The 21281-nt window shown below is 38.6% G+C and overlaps 1 protein-coding gene across 4 annotated transcripts in view; it reads left to right on the forward strand.

The window, feature by feature from the left end:
• HUS1 (HUS1 checkpoint clamp component) overlaps positions 1–21281 on the forward strand; it is a 63105-nt gene that overhangs the window by 2741 nt on the left and 39083 nt on the right. For 2 of the 4 annotated variants that reach the window (XM_083377160.1, XM_083377159.1), the window contains exons 3-5: positions 2397–2573; positions 4761–4868; positions 6048–6122. In XM_083377160.1, coding sequence (XP_083233286.1) covers positions 2397–2573; positions 4761–4868; positions 6048–6122 — 360 coding nt within the window. The remainder of the gene's footprint in view (positions 1–2396; positions 2574–4760; positions 4869–6047; positions 6123–21281) is intronic. The other 2 variants (XM_083377161.1, XM_083377162.1) reach the window with 2 other exon arrangements.

Consider the following 21281-nt stretch of genomic DNA (forward strand, 5'->3'; position numbering starts at 1 on the left):
GCGAGTTTGACACCCCAGATCTACATGGAGAGAAATAAGCATTGAGGTACTCTCAGGTTCCATTTTAGCCCCAGTACTTTTTCAACATCTTCATAAATGATTTAGATGAGGGAATCCAAGGGGAACTCATCAAATTTGCAGATGATGCTTTAATTCATAGTCATTTTGCTCTGTTATCCTCTTTAATATCTCTATTTAACAGTTCCAATACTAGAATAAATAATAAAGGGGATAATACCCTTTTGGATTTCAACTGGTTTTTTAAATCAGTTTTGTAAATTTCAACTGGTTTTGTGAACATGATTTAAGCTTTCTGGACTGTTTAGAACCTGTATAAAGCCCAATCCAAAAACCATCTTTTCCACTATAAACACAAAGGCCCAGTTCAAACCGTCAAAAGCTTTTTCTGCATCCAGAAAGATTCATGCAACCTGTTTTTCACTACATTGTTGTAAATGTTCAATTATATTCAAAATTACTCTTACATTATCTTTTAATTGTCTTTTAGATAAGAAGCCACACTGGTCTTCATGTATATAGTCCTGTAAAACTTGTTAAATGTTAAATTTAATTGATCACTTTTTCCTCCTTTGTTGTACACTATTTTTTGTTGTTGTTAGGGTTGAATGTATGTTTTTGTTTTGTTTCATTTTGTTTTACTGTTTTGTATTTTATTTTCTATGATAAAAACAAATTTAAATTTAAAAAATGCAGATGACACTAGACTGGCAGGAAAAGCCTACACCCCAAAGGATCGCTCAAGATCCAGATGAATTTTAACAGACTTGAACACTGGGCCCTAACTAAAAAAATGAAATTCAACATAGAAAAAAGTAAGGTTTTACACTTAGGCCAAAAAAACCCCAAATGTGCAGGTACAGATTAGATGAAACTTGGCTCAATAGCACTAACTGAGAGAGATCCCAGAGTTCTAATGGATAATCAAATAGCAATGTGTGGCAGCAGTCAAAAAAGCCAACACAATCCTAAGGCATTAATGGAGGGATAGAATTGAGATCACATGAAGTATTAGTACCCCTTTATAAAGTCCCAGTAAGACCACACTTAGAATAGTGCACCCAGTTTTGATCACCATATTATAAAAAAGATGTAGAGACTCTGGAAAGAGTGCAGAAAAGAGCAACAAAGATGATTAGGGGGCTGGAAGCTAAAACATGAAGGATTACAGGAATTGGGTATGTCTAGTCTAGTGAAAAGATGGACTAGGGGCGACATGATAGTGTTACAATATTTGAGGGGCTGCCAAAAAGAAGAGGTAAACCTATTTTCCAAAGCGCCAAAAAGGAAGACAAAAAACAATGGAAACTAATCAAGGAGAAAACCAACCTACAGCTAAAGAGAAATTTTGTAACAGTGAAACAATTAACCAGTGGAATGGCTTGCCTTTAAAGTTATAGGTGGTCCATCGCTGAAGACTTTTAAAAAGAGACTGGACTGTCACTTTTCTGGAATGGTATAGGGCAGGGGTAGGCAACCTCGGCTCTTTTATGACTCATGGACTTCAAGTCCATGAGTCATAAAAGAGCCGAGGTTGCCTACCCCTGGTATAGGGCCTTCTCCTTTAGCAGGAGTTTTGACTAAAAGACCTCTAAGGCCTTTTCCAACTCTGTTATTCTTTTATTTGGAGAGACAGGACAACTGCTATGTGATAGTAACAAATTCTGAGTCCATAGCAGTAAATCATGTAAGCAATGATAACATAATGTTGAACTTAAAGCAGCTTTCTCCTCCCATTCTTAATTCTCTCCAGATGGTAGCATTTATTTTTTGTTACTGCAGGTTAGCAGCACATCTGCAGAAAATTCAAAGGGGAGCTGATGGTCAGTGGCTTGCATTATATACATTTCTAATCTAGAGACTTATTTAACTTATGCATCTTCCAGCAAAGTAGAGGTGAACATTTTATATATTTAGGGTTGAATAAAATATATAAATTATACTTCCCTTTTATTCAAACTGGAGGCTTTATTTGAAAAAAAATAGCTTCTATTCAACTATAGAAATAATTACAGTCATGATATATAATATTTTGTTGTGAGACTTTATTGTGAGTTGGAAGATTTTAACAAATAAAAATGTTAATGATTTTTTTCATGTGTATTGTTTGTTTAATTAGCTATTATATGCTGTGGGTTGTTACTATCTGGTCTGTAGATGTATGTAAGTTAATGCTTTTGACCATACTGAACTTATTTTATAGTTCATACCAAGTAAAGTCACAGGATTACATTCATGACTATAGCAGCAACTTTACTTATATGTACTTACCTATGAGAGCAAAAGAAAAACCAATACCATACAAAATATATTTAAATAAAGCCCAGTATTAATAGCACTAGCCTTATCAGCACCTCTGCTTTCTAAAATTGTTCTAGATGAACTTCTTTGATGAATTCCAGATGGAGGGTGTTTCTGCAGAAAATAATGAAATTTATTTAGAACTGGCACCTGAAAACCTTTCCAGGGCTTTTAAAACTGCCCAAAATGCCAAGACAGTGAAAATTAAATTGACTAATAAGCAGTGTCCTTGTCTTACAGTAGCCATGGAGCTGGTGAGTAGAGAAGTATTCTAAGTCTAATGTCAGTCTTATCAAAGGAGAATTGTGATGTATTCAAGTGTTTGGCCATTAATAACATGTACAGTTGTGTAAATGCTCATGACACAGTAACTTCTTTCAGCATAACTTACACAGGGGAGTCTTCATATTGTTGAACATTCTGATATAGTTATTCTTGTTATCGTGGCATTTTAGCTCTTTTGAAGTCCCCATGTTCACTATATAGTATCAAAGTAAAAGGAAAATAATAACTTTTAGTTCAGCTAAATTATGGTACTATGTTACCTCTGAATTAGGAATAGTTCAGACTTTTTACAGTTCACAGAAACCAGATAAAATGACAACATACTCAAGGGAAATCTGTTGCTACTTATTTGTGCATGATTTAATTTATTAAACAACAGAGATATGCATGTGAATATTCGGGCTATGAAGAAGTGAATAGTGGGTTCAAAGCACATTTGTGTGTCCTCTTAAGTTTCCTGGATTCCTGGACCATGGTCTTTACTACGTCCATGATGGACTTTTAGCAAGGACAGGCTTTACCTCACAAAAACTGAGAAGAATGTTTTTAGAAAACACCTAGCTCAACTTTTCAGGAGGGCTTTAAACTAAAACTGAGGGGGAAGAGTGACCAATCTTTAGGATCTCCAGGACCTAATTACAAGCAAAAACCCCTAGAAAAAAAATCAATGAGGTAAGGAGGGATGGGAAGGAAGACAAACTCAAACACCAAATAGGAGACATAGGAAGCATGCACAAATGCATAAAGTTTGGGGAACAAACAGGGTGAACTAGAATTATTAATACATGAAGGTAGATATGAAATAATTGGAATTACCAAAACTTGGTGGAATGAAACCCATGAGTGGGACATACTGATAGAAGGATACAAAAAAACCAGATCCCATAAAAGAGGAGGTGGAGTTGCACTATATGTGAAAGATCGCTATATTTGTACAGAAATGCACAAGACGAAAACCTAGAATGCATATGGGTCAATATAAAAGAAAAAAAAGAATGACATTGCCATAGGTGTATACTACAGGCTACCCAAACAAGCAGAAAAAATAGATGTACTTTTTGCTAACCAATTAACAATATATGTAGGAAACACACTACAATAGTAATGGGAGACTTCAATTACGCTGACATCAACTGAAAGACTAATTCTGCACCAAGTGAGAAATCAAATAGATTCCTGACCAACTTAGCTGACAAGTTTGTTGTCCAAAAGGTAGTGGAGGGAATTAGAGGGACAGCCATATGAGACCTGATTCTCATGAACAAAGGATAGAGGCAGTTGAAACTGCAGGAACCTTGGGTGAGAGTGACCATGTCATACTAGTATTCAATATAATTCAATATAACACAAACAATAGAACATAATGATATCAGAGTCTTAGATTTTAAAAGCGCTGATTTTAACATGATTAGGGGTATGGAGGCTAAAACATGAAGAATGGTTACAGGAACTGGGCATGGCTAATCTAGTGAAGAGAAGGTACAGGGGAGACATGATAGCAATGTTCCAATATTTGAGGGGCTGTCACAGAGCAGAGGGGATCAACCTATTTTTCAAAGCACCTGAGGGCCAGACAAGGAATAAAGGATGGAAGCTGGTCAAGGAGAGATTCAACCTACAAATAAGGAGAAATTTTCTGACAGAACAATCAACCAGTGGAACAGTTTGCCTTCAGATGTTATGGAGGTTTCATCACTGGAAGCTTTTAAGAAGAGACTGGACTACCATCTGTCTGAAATGATATAGAATATCTGCTTGGGTGGGGGTTGGACTAGATGACCTACAAGGTCCCTTCCAATTCTCTGATTCTGATTCTGATTCCAGATAGCAATCATTCCAAATTTGATTTCCAGGACTTTGAAAGTTGATTTCTTGGAAATTTGGCTGAACGATTTGTCTAGACCTCTGGCCCAAGCAAACTTTGAGAAGGAAATGATTGATTAATGGTGACCATATTTCATTGTAACTATCCACATATAATTGGAGAGAAGAGATAACTATGGACCAATTTTGACAGGCTTGAAGTCATGGTGTTACTTGCAGTTATGAAGGAGTTGCTTACTGATGTAAAATAGATATAGATGATTGCAGTGAAATATGAAAATTCTTTCAGTAGCCAAAATTACTCTTGGTCATGTGAAGTTTCTTTCTTCTAGTCTTCCTTGTCAACCAGTAGCCGCTTTGTGATTCATGACATTCCTGTAGGGGTTATCCCCAGAAAGTTGTGGAATGACTTCAGAGAACCTAGTGTGCCCAACTTTGATGTAAGTAATTTGATTTTCAGAGAATTGAAGGTAGTTTAATTTAAACTACAAATAAAAATTCTGTTTTATTTGGTTTCTTCTCAAATTTAAGCTTTACTGCAGCAAATTTCTTATGTTTCTGACATAGCTGTTAAAACAAGCATCCTTTTTTGTTCTTAGCATTTATATTGTACAATTTGATACCAGTGAACATTTTTATCTGGACTCTTTCCAGTATTTTGTGTCATTTTCATATTGATTTTTATGCATTGGTTCCGTGCATCAGATTATAGAGGTACTTTCAAATGTAAAACTGTAATGCAGACCAAGGTTTAATTAAACATTACAGGTGACACTGAAGAGTAGCTTGAAATCATAAAATTAATCATAGTCAAGATTATGACAAAAGAACAAAACAAAAATATCTCAGATAGTGGAGAAACTACATTTAAGTTCAAGATTCCCTACCACAAGCCAGTTCTCAAACATGGGCTATAGAAACCCTTGCATTACTCAGTTGATGTTCATTAAGCCTCATCTCACTAAGTTATTAGTCTTAATACAGTTAATACTTATTAAGCGAGAACTGGAACATTTTCGAATGGACTTTATTGCCAAGGTGCTCAGCCTGATTCTTTTCTTCACGTGTTCTAGATAGTTTCTTGGAGTATTGAGACAAGTCTTGATTCTGGCTCAAGTCTTAAGCCAGAATCAGCTTAATTGATGCAGATAGCTAAGTAGAATCCTTCTCTGAGGAGCTGGCCCAAACTCAGGCCATGTAAATACTTACATGTAAATACTTACTTACTTTGACCCAGAGCAACTTCATCCAAAATTTCTGTTTTATAAAGCAAAGTTAAAACAGTCACTTTTCTTTAAAGCCACAAGAGAAGGCTTTTAAACACTGCTAGCTGTCCTTCCTTACACCTAGAATCCCCATTTGAAGAATGATGTAGGAAGGAAAGAGATATATTTTATCAGCATGACCTGGTTCACAGTTTAGCTGTATATATTTTTTTACTGAGCTACATTTGGGTAAATTCACCCCAAACCATATACAATTCAATCCTGTGCTAAACCGAGGAATGTCACTTGATTCTAAATTAGCTTCATTCTCCATGGGATAATGTATCATTCTGGAAAGTGTGTTACTACTAAGATATTCGTAGGTCATCTAGTGCTACTGATCTTATTTTGCAGGTCAGTATTTATTTACCTGTGCTGAAAACCATGAAAAGTGTTGTGGAGAGAATGAAAAATCTCAGCAGTTCTGTTGTAAGTTACAGTATATTTAATTGTGAAGGCATATTTGCAGGAGACATAAATATAATTGAGTTGCATTTCTACTTAATTATAGCAGAATTTTGGACATACTATTTTAAAATGGTGTTTATATAATCAGTAATTGTATAAATCACTTTCTCAAAATGAATTACAGATAAAGCAAATCCATTCCAAGTTAGACCACGGTGGGAATAGTGAATTATTAATCTTTTTGTTTTCTCTTCTTTAAGTTATGACACAGGCTGATTCGGCCCCTGCCAAGCGGCATTATTACAAAGTCAGCTTATTGCCCCCAACAGTCTGGGTCCTCATTTTACCTACCTCGGAAGGATGGAAGGCTGAGTCAACCTTGAGCCTGGTGGGATGTGAACCTGCACTAATTGCACATGCTAGCAACGTCTTTAAACTAATTGTATCTTTATTATGCTGCAGAGGGCAGCCCTGCAATTCTGGGAAAGATGTTGTTTCATGGTATATTAGTGCCTTTTGCATACTGTGAAGTACCTTTGAATTTTAAGTGCTGTGTAGCATCAACATACAAATATATAGAGAGACCCACCAGTCCTAAACAATTGTGAAGAAAGGACAGTGAGTTTTGCTATTTTTCACAATTTTTTGAACTCATATCACACCTCTATGATAATTGTCATATTGGCTAAGGTAATAGTGTTCCAAATGATTTGTGGAGAGTCAGATTTCACATTATACTTTTGGACTAGCAACCAAATTGTGAAATGCTAAGAATTTTGGGTGTTCTCCATCTAAGATCTGCTGACATAATCAGTATGGTACATCTTAAAAACATTTATTGGAAGGCTTATTAGACAGTTTAACTCAACTTTATTCTCAGTTCTTTTTTTTACATACATTTGTATTAAGATTTTTTTTTGTAATCACGGTGCTTAAAATATTTATCAGCAACATATTGTCTGGGCTTCAATGTCTAATTTACTAATACATATTAAGTTCCTTTCTCTCTACCTCGTTTATCTAGCCAATTATAAAAAAGTATTCTGTGTTCTAAAATAAATTGAATCTTCTTTCTCTTTCATTATCAATGTCAATCTATCCATTTCTGCACACTCTTAAGATTTTTTTAATTAACATTTCCTCTGCTGGTAATTCTTCATTTTTCCAATATTGAGCAAATACAATTCTTGCTGCAGTTAATATATGTAAAATTAAATAAATACACTCTTTCTCATAATCACCTACAATTATACCTAACAAAAATAATTCTGGCTTCTACTATGTAGTGCCTATATTTTGTTTCTTGAATAAAAGATTCTTTAAGGTAAACAATGCCTCGAAGTTTTTTTTTTAAGAGTTTCATCTGTCTTAACCATGACATGAAGCCAAAAACTGAATTCCCCTCCCCTGGGCACAAAGTAGCAAAGCATAATTCCCTTCTCCAATTAACAGTCATAAATCACATTCCCCAATTAGCTTGAAGCGCCTGGGCTTTCTCCCCTGCTCTCCAGCCCACCAAATCTTTATCAACTCTGGGCACAATAACCTTGGATTCCCACGGCTGAGTTATTATTGTTATGACTAGCTGGACTCTCATCCACATCCCCACCCCCAGCATCAACTAACTCTAAGAGTGAAAAATTTCCATCTGTTGTCAAAGCAAGAACATCCGATGTTAGCAGCGTTGATGTCAATGCTACAAACATTGATATGTTTTTGTACTGACAATATAAGAAGCAGCCTTTTTCTTTAACTGCTTCAATTTGAATCACTGAAGGGGGGACGAATGTCAACCGGATGTTTTAATAAAATAAGAAATAACGTGCGCAGAGAAAGGAAGTGAAACTTCATATGTAAAACTAATTGGATAATGTGATTTATGATGTGTAAATAAGGGTGGGAATTGTGTATGATACGATGGGCTGAGGGGAGGAGATTTCAGATTCTGGCATCCATCCATGAGTGCCAATGCTTTGTTTTATTGTTAAGACTTTTTAGATAAAACAATGCCTGAATTTTGTTTGAACTGTCTCATTAATCGGAACCATGACATTTGACACTATATGTTTTTTTGTCATTTTCTCTAACCATGTATGTATTCTTAACCAAAATCTTTTAGCTTTAGAGCATGTCCACCAAAAATGGCAATAAGTACCTGTTTTTTGTTTACATTTCCAACAATTGTTCTATACATCTTTAAACATTTTTGCTAGTCTCGCAGGTGTTAAATGCCATCTATAAAAACATTTATATAAATTTTCTTTGTATGCTACCGCTTTTGTTATTTTCAAGTTTCTTTCCCAAAGATTTTGCCATTTTTCTAGTTCTATATTATATCCAAAGTTCTTTGCCCACATTATCATTGTTTCTTTGACTTGTTCCTCTTCTGTCTTTAAGCTTAGGGTATATTTATAAAGTTTCTTAATCAATTTTTCATCTGATGTCAGTAATATCTTATCAAAGTCTCTCTGTTCTTTATAGAACCCAGGTATTTTAACATCTTTTTCATATCTTGTTTGGATTTGCAAATATGGCCACCATGATAACTCTATACCCTGTTCTTCTAATTCTTCTCTATGTTTTAATTTTCCTTCTTTGTTCAAAATGTCTTTATAAGTCACAATTTTGCCATAGTTTATTAAGTTTGGGTGAACAAACGGTTCCTTTGTTGAAAGCTATACAGGTATTTTTATATAGTTTTTCACTTATTTTTTCGCATTCTAGCAGAAGTGCGTTTTTAATGTAATGATGTTGAAAGTATCTGTGAATTTTATTTTTCCCGTATTATAAAAAGGCATGCCATCCAAGTTGCAGGTTGTGTCCCTCTAAGTTTAATAATCTTTTATCTTTAAGGGTTATCTATTCTTTTAGCCATGTTAGAACAGCTGCTTGGTAATATAAACTCCAGTCTGGGCAAACCAAATCCTCCATTTTCTTTTGCTTCTTGAAGCATTTTCAATTTTATTCTAGCTTTTTTTCCTTGCCAAATAAATTTTAATATTGATTTGTTTAGTTCATCAAAGAAGTTGATGTATGGTTTGAAACAAAAAAAGCATTTTTTGTAAAATACTCATCTTCACGTTGCTATTCTCCCCAGCATTGAAAGTTGTATATTTTTCCATTTTCCCAAATCTAGTTTTATTTGTTTTAATAGTTTTACGTAGTTATCTTCTTTTATTGTTGCACATCTTGCTGTCAGGTAGATTCCCAGGTATTTAACTTTTTTGACTATTTGAAGACCTGTTTTTCCTGATAACTATTTTTTTTTGTTTTTCTGTAAGATTTTTAGTTGACATTTTGGTCTTTTCTCTGTTTATTTTCATACCTGCCACTTCTCCAAATTCTTCTATCTTTTTCATAAGCTTAAGGCTTGACTCAAGGGGTTCTTCTAGTATAAAAACTAAATTGTCTGCAAATGATTGTAATTTGTATTTTTCAGTTTTATTTTCAGTTTTTTAATTTCCATATCTTGTCTAATATTTCTATTTAATACCTCCAATGTTAATATGAATAGCAGTGGAGATAGTGGACATCTTTGTCTTGTGCCTTTTTTAATATTGAAATTTTCTGTAAAATCTCCATTTACAATTACTTTGGATGTTTGTATAATAAATTGTTTTAATTATATTTATTAAAAAATTTGCAAAATCCATTTCATCTAGTTGTTGAAACATAAATTGCCAATTTATATTGTCAAAGGCCTTCTGTGCGTCTAGAAATATTAATGCCATCTGTTTTCCTGAGTGGAGTTCATAATATTCCAAAATGTCTAAAATCATTCTTAAGTTATTTTTTATTTCCCTTTTGGGTAGAAATCCATTTTGATCTGTATGTATAAATTCAATCAAAAATTTCTTTAGTCTTTCTGCTATTATTGAAGCAAAAATTGTATAGTCCACATTTAATAAAGATAATGGTCTATAATTCTTTATTTGCATTAAGCCTGAGTCTTCTTTAGGTATTAATTTTACTGTCTGTCCATGTATTTGGTGTTTTAGCCTCTAAAGGTACCCATTACATACTTCTTCCATTATAGGATTTAAAATATCTTGTAGAGATTTGTAAAACTCTGCAGATAATCAATCTGGGCCTGGAGTCTTATCATTTTTTTACAAAATTTTATTAATTTTTTCTTACATACAATAATAATTTTTCAACCAATGTGTTGTCTGGGTTTAAAACGCTAATACATATTTAATTCCTAATCCTTCATTCTTTCTTCTAGGCATCGATAAAATAAGTCCAAAGTTTGATAATATTCTGTTTCTTCTTTTTCTTTAAATCTCTTGGTCAATCTGTCCATCTCTGCGCATTCCAGTATTTTTTTAATTATTTCTTCATTTGGTGGTATTCCTTTGTCTTTCCAATATTGTGCAAATATTAATCTTGCTGCTGTTGTGATGTGTAGAATCAAATATAGGCGTTGTTTGTTAATCTTTTCTGGTATTATACCTAGTAAGAAAAGTTCAGGTTTAAAGTCTACATGTTCTCCCATCATCTTTTCTAACCAAGTATGTATCTTTTTCCAATAATTCTTTGCTTTGTCACATGTCCACCAAACATAATAATACGTGCCTGAATTATGTTTATATTTCCAACGTCTATCTCACATATTTTTAAACATTTTTGCTAATCTTGCTGGTGGCAAGTGCCATTTATAAAACATTTTATATAAATTTTCTTTATAAGAAGTTGACATTTTCAATTTATAATTTCTCTCCCATAACTTGTGCCATTTTTCTAGTTCTATATTATATCCAAAAAAATTGCCCATTTTATCATTGTTTCTTTAACATGTTCACTTTCCATTTCCAAAATTAACAAAAAATTATACATTTTCTTAATTAATTTCTCTTCTGAAATTAACAAAATCTTATTAAATATTGTTCGTTCTTTATAAAATCCATACAGTTTAACATCTTTTTTATATCTATTTTGCATTTGTAAATGTGCCCACCATGACAAGTTTTCCAGTTCTTGTTTAGATTTTAAATTCCCTTCAGCATTTAGAATATATATGTCCAGGTTTTTTCAAAGTCCACCAGGTTTGGGTGTACAAATGTTTCCATAGTTGACAACCACCCTGGAATTCTCAGGTATATTTTACTTTTAATTTTTTCCTATACTATTAACAATGCACTTTTATATATTTTGAAATACTTATGAACTCTGTTTTTGTCATACCATAAAAAAGCATGCCACCCCAACTGTAATTTTTTTCCATTTTTCCAAGTCCAGTTTTATTTGATTCAATAATTTTGTGTAATTATTTTCTTTTATTGTTGAACGTCTTGCCAATAAATGTATACCCAAATATTTAATCTTTTTTCACTATCTGTAACTATTTTTTCTGAAATTTGGTTTTTTTGTGTTTATCTGTGAGATTCGTGACTATTACTTTAGTTTTTTCTCTATTTATTTTTACTCCTGCCATTTCTCCATACTATTCTATCTTTCCCAGTAATTTAGAAATCATCTCCAAAGGTTCTTCTAAGATAAATACTAAATCATCAGCAAATGCTTGTAGTTTGTATGTTTCGCCTTTTATATCTTGTCTAATATTTCTGTTTAAAACTTCCAGAGTGAAAATTAATAACAATGGACATCCTTGATGTAATGTATTGCTTAATGTCTGATCATTTGCTTAATGTCTGACCTAGATTTCTCTGTTATGTAACAGTTGCTGTTACTGAAAGCCAAACTTGCTGTCTCCAGGCTGATAATGAGGTTTGGGGCAGGAAACTGTTACTTTAACCTATTGGTCACCGCCTAGAGGCTAACCGTATAAATAGCTGTGCAGCAGCCATTATGGTTTGCTTCTGTTCTGAATTAATAAACTTGTTTGCTGTTTCAACACTTTGTATCACTTAATGCCTAAAGAACCAGAGATATAACAGTGGCGACGATAGTGGGATGTGCTGCTTCAACACAAGAGTCTGAAGTCACTAGGGGGTGAGGCCAGCATAAAGCCTGGCAGAGACTGCGTTCCCCCCCCCCTCGGTCTGCCAGCAAGACATGCTGGAGACCACCGCGCCCTAAGGATCCATCCTAGAGCCTATGTAGAAGCAGCACAAGGCAACATGAGCAACAAGAATCGCAAGCAACTCACCATGGCAAAAGTGGGGAAACTCGAAGAGTTCAACGTCACACACCCAGAGAGATGGGCGTCCTACATTTCCCGCATCGAGAATTACCTCCGCACCAACCAGGTCAGCGAAGACGGGTTGAAGGCTGCAACCCTCCTCTGGGTGTGCAGCCCAGCCACCTTCGACATTGCCAAGAACCTGGTCTCACCAATGCCGCTTGAGTCCATCACCTACACGGACTTGAACAAAAAGCTCTGAGACCACTTCGAGACCAAATTATCCGTCATAGTGTGGAGGCATGCTTTTGAGCAGCAGGAGCAACAGCCCAGCAAGACGGCCACAGAATTCATTGCCACTCTTCATCAAGCGTCCTGATTCTGCAATTTCACGGATTTGGAGGAGAGACTAAGAGACCGCTTAGTCTGTGGACTCTGGAACCAAGAGCTCCAACAAAAACTGTTCGCCAAGGAGACTGTCTCGCTACAAGAGGCCGTGAAGGAGGTCATGGCAGACAAAGCCACTGGAGGGGCTGTTAAAGTGCTACAGCCCTCCAAAAGCACTTCAAGAACTGAAGTCGTCCACCACGAGGATGCCAAATGGATGGAAGACACCGACTCTGACTACAAGGTTAACAAGCTACAGAAGCACCAGGAGAAAGGACCGCGGCCAGCTGAGAAGGCAGTTCCATTCCTTAGATGCATGGGCTGCGGAGGCCGCCAACAATGCGTGGAATGCCAATTCTGAACAGCAACGTGCTGGGCATGTGACAAACCAGGCCACATTGCCACCATCTGCCGAGGTCGTCAGACGGACCATCCACAGGATGACTCAGTCATAAGAGGTACCGGGGGCCCAGGGCAACACTGAGTAAGGTTCTGCTCCAGCCAGAGGAGCGTGTTCCGCACTGGTGCCCACCGCTCACTTAAACAGAAGCTTCGACTTCAGGTCAAGCTTTAGGGAGTTCCCTGCAAAATGGAACTGGACACAGGCTCACCCATGTCCATCATCTCCACAGGAAACTTCCGGCACATATGCAACCGCAGCAACAGATGGGTCAAACTTCAGCCATCTAACCTTTTGCTCACAGACTTCCAAAACTCCTGAGTGGCGGTCAAGGGCGAAGCCACACTTCTGGTGAATTTCAAGGGGTTTGCAGGCCTACTAGATATTGTGGTGGAAGGCCAATGCACAAGCCTCATAGGGCTCAATTAGATTGATACATTGGGCATCCAAGTAACCGGCATTCACTGAATACAGGTGGCAGACTTGTCTTCAGTCTGTCAAGAGTTCGCGGATGTTTCAGTTCAAGCCTAGGAGAGTACAAGGGCCCTCCGATAGCCTTCAAGCTTGATCCCCTGGTAACACCCATATGGGTCAAGCCTCATCAAGTGCCTTCCCCTTTAAAACCCAAAATTGATGCAGAGCTAGACAAGCTGGTCAGTCAGAGAATATTGCAGCCCATAGACAGTGGGGTGTGGGAGACCCCCATAGTAATGCCACTTAAGGCCAATGGAGAAGTACGCATATGTGCTGACTATAAGTGCACCATTAACTGGGCACTTCAACAGCACACGTACCCCAGTGCCAGTTATCAGCCATACTTTGCCATCATTGCAAGGTGGCCGCATGTTCGCCAAATTAGATTTGCCGCAGGCCTACCAACAGCTATCGGTGGACAAGGCCACGACAGTCACCCAAACCATTGTCACCCATCAGGGGGCCTTCAAGGTCAAATGCCTACAGTTTGGGGTGAGTGTAGCACCAGTATTTTCCAGGGAGTAATGGAGTGCACACTCAAGGGCAGGGCTTTTCAACCACTGGTACGGGTACCACCTGTGGTACATTGGCACCTGGCAGGTGGTATGTGACCATCCTAGAAAAGTGGTAGTGGGGGAGGGGAATGAGCTGAACCAGTGGAGCTGGAGCTCGGCGCTGATCCTGGCGCTTCTGCTGAATGTTGCAGCATCTCCAGGGTCTTGTGATTTACATTCAGATGCTTGGGAACTGATTCATATTTATGACGGTCACAGTGTCCCAGGGTCATGTGAAGTGACCAAAACCTGCTGCAACCACCCAGCAGACGGGGGGGAATAAAAACCAAACACCTCCCACCCCTACTGCCAATCCTCAACAGAAATGCTCACAACAATGAAAACCTTAGACAGGAGGAAGAGCACTGCCGGGCGGGCAGGTAGGTGTCTTGCTCAGCTGTGCCTTGGGGGGGCACTTTTTTCAGTGCCATTGTAACTTCAAGCAGTCACTAAGCGAACAGTTGTAAGTTGAGGATTATCTGTACTTCATCATTTTTTCCCTCTTTTTTTTGGTCAAGTTTTGACACCTTGCTAGGTGACTGGTGGTACTCAGATGTTGCCATATCCTAAAAGTGGTACAATGGGTGAAAAGATTGAAAAGCCCTGCTCAAGGGCATTCCAGGGGTTTGCCCCTACTTCGATGATGTACTCATTGCCAGGGAATCTATAGAGATTCTGGCTGAATGGCTTAAAGCCGTCCTTCAGCAGTTCCGCACAGCAGGACTTTAAAAAAGAAAAGTGCAAGATTGGGGTGGAGTCAACTGAGTTCCTTGGGTTCTGCATTGATACTGATGGCATTCATCCTGCGGATTCAAAGCTGAAAGCGATTTAGCAGGCTCCAAGCCCTAGGTCCAAAGGTGAGCTTCAAGCCTTCTTGGGCCTTCTTAATTTTTATCATGCATTCCTCCCACATAAGGCCGCAGTGGCAGAGCCCTTGTGGCAGTGGACTAATGTCCACAAAGGAAGTTTCCAGGCAGTCAAATCACTGTTCTCCTCGAACTCTGTACTCACACATTTTAACGAGAAGCAGCCTGCATCGCGTGTGATGCATCTGCATATGGGGTTGGGGCTGTGTTGAGCCATTTGTCGGCTGATGGGAAACAGTCTCCCATCGCCTGTTATTCGAGGACCCTGTCATCTGCAGAGTGCAATTACGCGCAGATTGACAAGGAGGCCTTGGCCATTGTGGCTGGGGTTAAAAAGTTCCATGACTATTTGCATGGCTGCCATTTCCCGGTCTTTACAGACCACAAGCCTAGAAGTGGACAAATGTCCAGGGCCAGAATTTCAGAGTTTCTTCATGAGGAAAGATGACCTTTCATCTCATAAAGAGTGCGTTCTTTGGGAAGTAGAGTCATAGTCCCCAGCTCTTTAAGGCCCAGAGTTCTTGAGTCTCTGCATGAAGGCCATCCAGGAATAGTCCGGATGAAGGCACTGGCAAGGAGCTACCTTTGGTGGCCAGGGCTAGATAAAGCTGTCGAGGCCCAAGTACATGGTTGCTACATGTGCCATGCTAGTCTCACTGGTGTCATGTGCCATCTATAAAACATTTTATAGAAATTTTCTTTATATGATACAGCTTTAGTTAATCTAATATTTCTATCCTATAACTTTTCCCATTCTTCAAGTTCTATAGTGTGACCAACATTTTTTGCCCAAATTATCATTGTTTCTTTAACTTGTTCTTCCTCCATCTTTAGATTAAGTAGAAACCTGTAGACTTTTTTAATCAGCTTCTCATCTGTTTTTAACAATATACGATCGAGTTCTGTCTGTTCATTGTAAAGCCCGTCAGGATCCACCCCAGTCCACATCTTAGGAAAGAAGAACTCTTGGAGACAGGATTGTCCAAGCAGGAACTTTTACTAAAACATGATTGTCAGTGGATAATCTAGACAGGATCTGGAAACTATGTCACAGATTGATATTTTTAAAGTATCCCCGAGTAAAACCCCCTACCCTCAGTCCATTTGGTCAGTCCCGAATCAATTAAGTTTCAGGTGTCAAAACCTTCCATGGGAAAAGGGATCTTCCATGCATTTACAACATTTGCTTCTTCCCCTTAAAATTCCAATTGGAGATACAAACCAGAATCTCTCCCCCCCCCTTTCTTTGTTCTTCTCAGTTCAAAGGTTCTTTCCCTGGTCTTTGATGATGGCTTCCAGGCAGGCTGAACAAACAACCTTGCATCTAATGGATAGGAATGGCCAATTAACATCTCCTTGGGAATGGCAGAATCCAGTAAGGGGGGAGATTTAGGGTTACACAGATAGGGGTTTAGGAATGGAATATAAATGGATTCTGACAATCTGTTCTTAAAAGAAAGGTCCATCTGTAGAGGAAATAAAATATAAATGTTAGCCCGGTTTGTTAGGATATTGTGCATGAAACTTCTTCAGCAACTTTGGTGCTCTAATGTGTTTATTGACCCACTCATTTTCTGAGGAGGGGAGGTGTTTCCAAGCTTCTAGGTATTGAATTGCTCTACGGTGTTTCCTGGAATCCAGGATTTCCTTCACCTCCATGATGGGAAGTGGTGGTGGTGGGGTTTTTGTTCGTAGGGGTGACTGTTATTCTCTTTTTAGTAAACTGCAGTGAAAAATTGGGTGTATCTGCCTAAGATTTTTGGGTAGTCCTAATTCAACTGTTACTGGGTTTATGATTCTTTTAATTGGAAAAGGTCCAATATATTTTGGTCCGAGTTTTTTACAGAGTTGTAGTGATTTAAGGTATTTTGTGGATAAATATACCATCTCTCCCATACTGAATAGTTTGGGATCGACTCATTTTTTGTCCGCCTGCGTCTTGTATGCTTGTCTAGCTTTGTCTAAAGCTTTCCTAACGATTGGCCAGATGTTTTGTAATTGTTTTGTAATTCCTTCAGTTTGGGAATTACCAATTCGTTTGGGGTTAGTTCTGGCATGGGGTTGAAACTTTGACCGGTAGCTACTTGAAAAGGAGTGTAACCTGTGCTGGAGTGGACTGCATTATTATATGCCACTTCTGCGAAAGGCAGTAGGTCCATACAATTCATTTGCTGGAAATTAATAAAGCATCTTAAATATTCTTCAAGTACTAACTTAGCCCCTTCATGGATTACTGCCTTGTCGTGGCGAAGGGGCTTGCGTAATTCAATGAAGCTATGAGCTATGCCATGCAGGGCCACCCAAGACAGACAAGTCATAGCAGAGAGTTCTGACAAAACGTGATCCACTGGAGAAGGAAATGGCAAACTACTCCAGTATCTTTGCCATGAAAACCCTATGGACAGTACCAAAAGGCAAAATGATATGACGCTGGAAGATGAGCCCCTCAGGTCGGAAGGCGTCCAATATGCTACTGGGGAAGAGCAGAGGGCTAGTACTAGTAGCGCCAGAAAGAATGAAGCGACTGGGCCAAAGCCGAAAGGACGCTCAACTGTGGATATGTCTGGTGGTGAAAGGAAAGTCCGATGCTGTAAAGATTTTTTCTCCATAGGAACCTGGAATGTAAGATCCATGAATCAAGGCAAGCTGGACATGGTCAAACAAGAGATGAGAAGACTGAACATCGACATTTTAGGTATCAGCGAACTAAAATGGACAGGAATGGGTGAATTTAATTCAGATGACCATCAGGTATACTACTGCGGGCAAGAATCCCTCAGAAGAAATGGAGTAGCCTTCATAGTCAATAAAAGAGTAGGAAAAGCAATACTGGGATACAATCCTCAAAATGACAGAATGACCTCAGTTCGAATCCAAGGCAAACCATTCAATATCACAGTAGTCCAAGTCTATGCCCCAACCACCGGTGCTGAAGAGGATGAAATTGACCGGTTCTATGAAGCCCTACAGCACCTTATAGAGCTAACACCAAAAAATGATGTCCTTATCATCATGGGGGATTGGAATGCTGAAGCAGGAAGCCAAAAGATAACCGGAATAACAGGCAAGTTTGGCCTTGGAGTACAAAATGAAGCAGGGCACAGGCTGATAGAAGTTTGTCAAGAGAATACGATGGTCATAGCAAACACTCTTTTCCAACAACCCAAGAGACGGCTCTACACATGGACATCACCAGACGGTCAACACAGAAATCAGATTGACTATATGCTCTGCAGCCAAAGATGGAGAAGCTCTATACAGTCAGTAAAAACAAGACCAGGAGCTGACTGTGGCTCAGACCATGAGCTTCTCGTTGCAAAGTTTAGGCTTAAACTGAAGAAAGTAGGGAAAAGCACCAGGCCAGTCAGGTATGAATTAAATCATATCCCTGTTGAATATACAGTAGAGGTGACAAATAGATTTAAGGAATTAGATCTGACAGACAAGGTGCCTGAAGAACTATGGACAGAGGTTCACAACATTGTACAAGAGGTAGCAACTAAAACCATCCCAAAGAAAAAGAAATGCAAGAAAGCAAAATGGCTGTCTGAGGAAGCTTTGCAAATAGCTGAGGAAAGGAGGGAAGCAAAAGGCAAGGGAGAAAAACAAAGATACGCCCAATTGAATGCAGAATTCCAGAGAATAGCTAGAAGAGATAAGAATACCTTCTTAAATGAACAGTGCAAAGAAACAGAAGAAAACAATAGAATAGGGAGGACCAGAGATCTTTTCAAGAAAATTGGACAGATGAAGGGAACGTTCAATGCAAAAATGGGCATGATAAGGGACCAAAATAGCAGGGACCTAACAGAGGCAGAAGAGATTAAGAAGAGGTGGCAAAATTACACAGAAGATCTATACAAGAATGAACTTAACGTCCCTGATAATCACAATGAGGTGGTCACTGACCTCGAGCCAGACATCCTAGAATGTGAAGTGAAGTGGGCCTTAGAAAAGCTGAGCAACAACAAAGCTAGTGGAGGTGACAGTATTCCAGCTGAGCTATTCAAAATCTTAAAAGACGATGCAGTAAAAGTGCTACACTCAATTTGCTAGCAAATTTGGAAAACTCAACAGTGGCCACAGGATTGGAAAAGATCAGTTTACATTCCAATTCCAAAGAAAGGCAGTGCCAAAGAATGTTCAAACTATCGCACCATTGCACTCATTTCTCATGCTAGTAAAGTTATGCTTAAAATCCTACAAGCTAGACTCCAGCAGTATGTGGATCGAGAACTACCAGAAGTACAGGCAGGATTTCGAAGAGGCAGAGGAACTAGAGATCAAATTGCCAACATACGCTGGATCATGGAGAAAGCTAGAGTGTTCCAGAAAAACATCTACTTCTGCTTCATTGACTATGCTAAAGCCTTTGATTATGTGGATCATAACAAACTGTGGCAAGTTCTTAAAGAGATGGGAGTACCAGAACATCTTATTTGTCTCTTGAGAAACCTATATGCGGGCCAAGAAGCAACAGTGAGAACTGGACACGGAACCTCTGATTGGTTCAAAATTGCGAAAGGAGTCCGGCAAGGCTGTATACTGTCGCCTTGCCTATTTAACTTACAGGGAGTGCAGAATTATTAGGCAAGTTGTATTTTTGAGGATTAATTTTATTATTGAACAACAACCATGTTCTCAATGAACCCAAAAAACTCATTAATATCAAAGCTGAATATTTTTGGAAGTAGTTTTTAGTTTGTTTTTAGTTATAGCTATTTTAGGGGGATATCTGTGTGTGCAGGTGACTATTACTGTGCATAATTATTAGGCAACTTAACAAAAAACAAATATATACCCATTTCAATTATTTATTTTTACCAGCGAAACCAATATAACATCTCAACATTCACAAATATACATTTCTGACATTCAAAAACATAACAAAAACAAATCAGTGACCAATATAGCCACCTTTCTTTGCAAGGACACTCAAAAGCCTGCCATCCATGGATTCTGTCAGTGTTTTGATCTGTTCACCATCAACATTGCGTGCAGCAGCAACCACAGCCTCCCAGACACTGTTCAGAGAGGTGTACTGTTTTCCCTCCTTGTAAATCTCACATTTGATGATGGACCACAGGTTCTCAATGGGGTTCAGATCAGGTGAACAAGGAGGCCATGTCATTAGATTTCCTTCTTTTATACCCTTTCTTGCCAGCCACGCTGTGGAGTACTTGGACGTGTGTGATGGAGCATTGTCCTGCATGAAAATCATGTTTTTCTTGAAGGATGCAGACTTCTTCCTGTACCACTGCTTGAAGAAGGTGTCTTCCAGAAACTGGCAGTAGGACTGGGAGTTGAGCTTGACTCCATCCTCAACCCGAAAAGGCCCCACAAGCTCATCTTTGATGATACCAGCCCAAACCAGTACTCCACCTCCACCTTGCTGGCGTCTGAGTCGGACTGGAGCTCTCTGCCCTTTACCAATCCAGCCACGGGCCCATCCATCTGGCCCATCAAGACTCACTCTCATTTCATCAGTCCATAAAACCTTAGAAAAATCAGTCTTGAGATATTTCTTGGCCCAGTCTTGACGTTTCAGCTTGTGTGTCTTGTTCAGTGGTGGTCGTCTTTCAGCCTTTCTTCCCTTGGCCATGTCTCTGAGTATTGCACACCTTGTGCTTTTGGGCACTCCAGTGATGTTGCAGCTCTGAAATATGGCCAAACTGGTGGCAAGTGGCATCTTGGCAGCTGCACGCTTGACTTTTCTCAGTTCATGGGCAGTTATTTTGCGCCTTGGTTTCTCCACACGCTTCTTGCGACCCTGTTGACTATTTTGAATGAAACGCTTGATTGTTCGATGATCACGCTTCAGAAGCTTTGCAATTTTAAGAGTGCTGCATCCCTCTGCAAGATATCTCACTATTTTTGACTTTTCTGAGCCTGTCAAGTCCTTCTTTTGACCCATTTTGCCAAAGGAAAGGAAGTTGCCTAATAATTATGCACACCTGATACAGGGTGTTGATGTCATTAGACCACACCCCTTCTCATTACAGAGATGCACATCACCTAATATGCTTAATTGGTAGTAGGCTTTCGAGCCTATACAGCTTGGAGTAAGACAACATGCATAAAGAGGATAATGTGGTCAAAATACTCATTTGCCTAATAATTCTGCACTCCCTGTATATGCAGAGCACATCATGAGAAAGGCAGGGCTAGATGAATCAAAAGTTGGAATTAAGATTGCTGGAAGAAATATCAACAACCTAAGATATGCAGATGATACCACTCTAATGGCAGAAAGTGAAGAGGAACTGAAGAGTCTCTTGTTGCGAGTGAAGAAGGAGAATGCAAAAGTTGGGTTGAAACTAAACATTAAGAAAACCAAGATCATGGCATCCGGCCCTCTCAATTCCTGGCAAATAGATGGGGAAGAAATGGAGGTAGTGACAGATTTTATTTTCCTGG

Source organism: Vipera ursinii (assembly GCF_947247035.1).
Source record: "Vipera ursinii genome assembly, chromosome: Z".
Classification (NCBI taxonomy): domain Eukaryota; kingdom Metazoa; phylum Chordata; class Lepidosauria; order Squamata; family Viperidae; genus Vipera; species Vipera ursinii.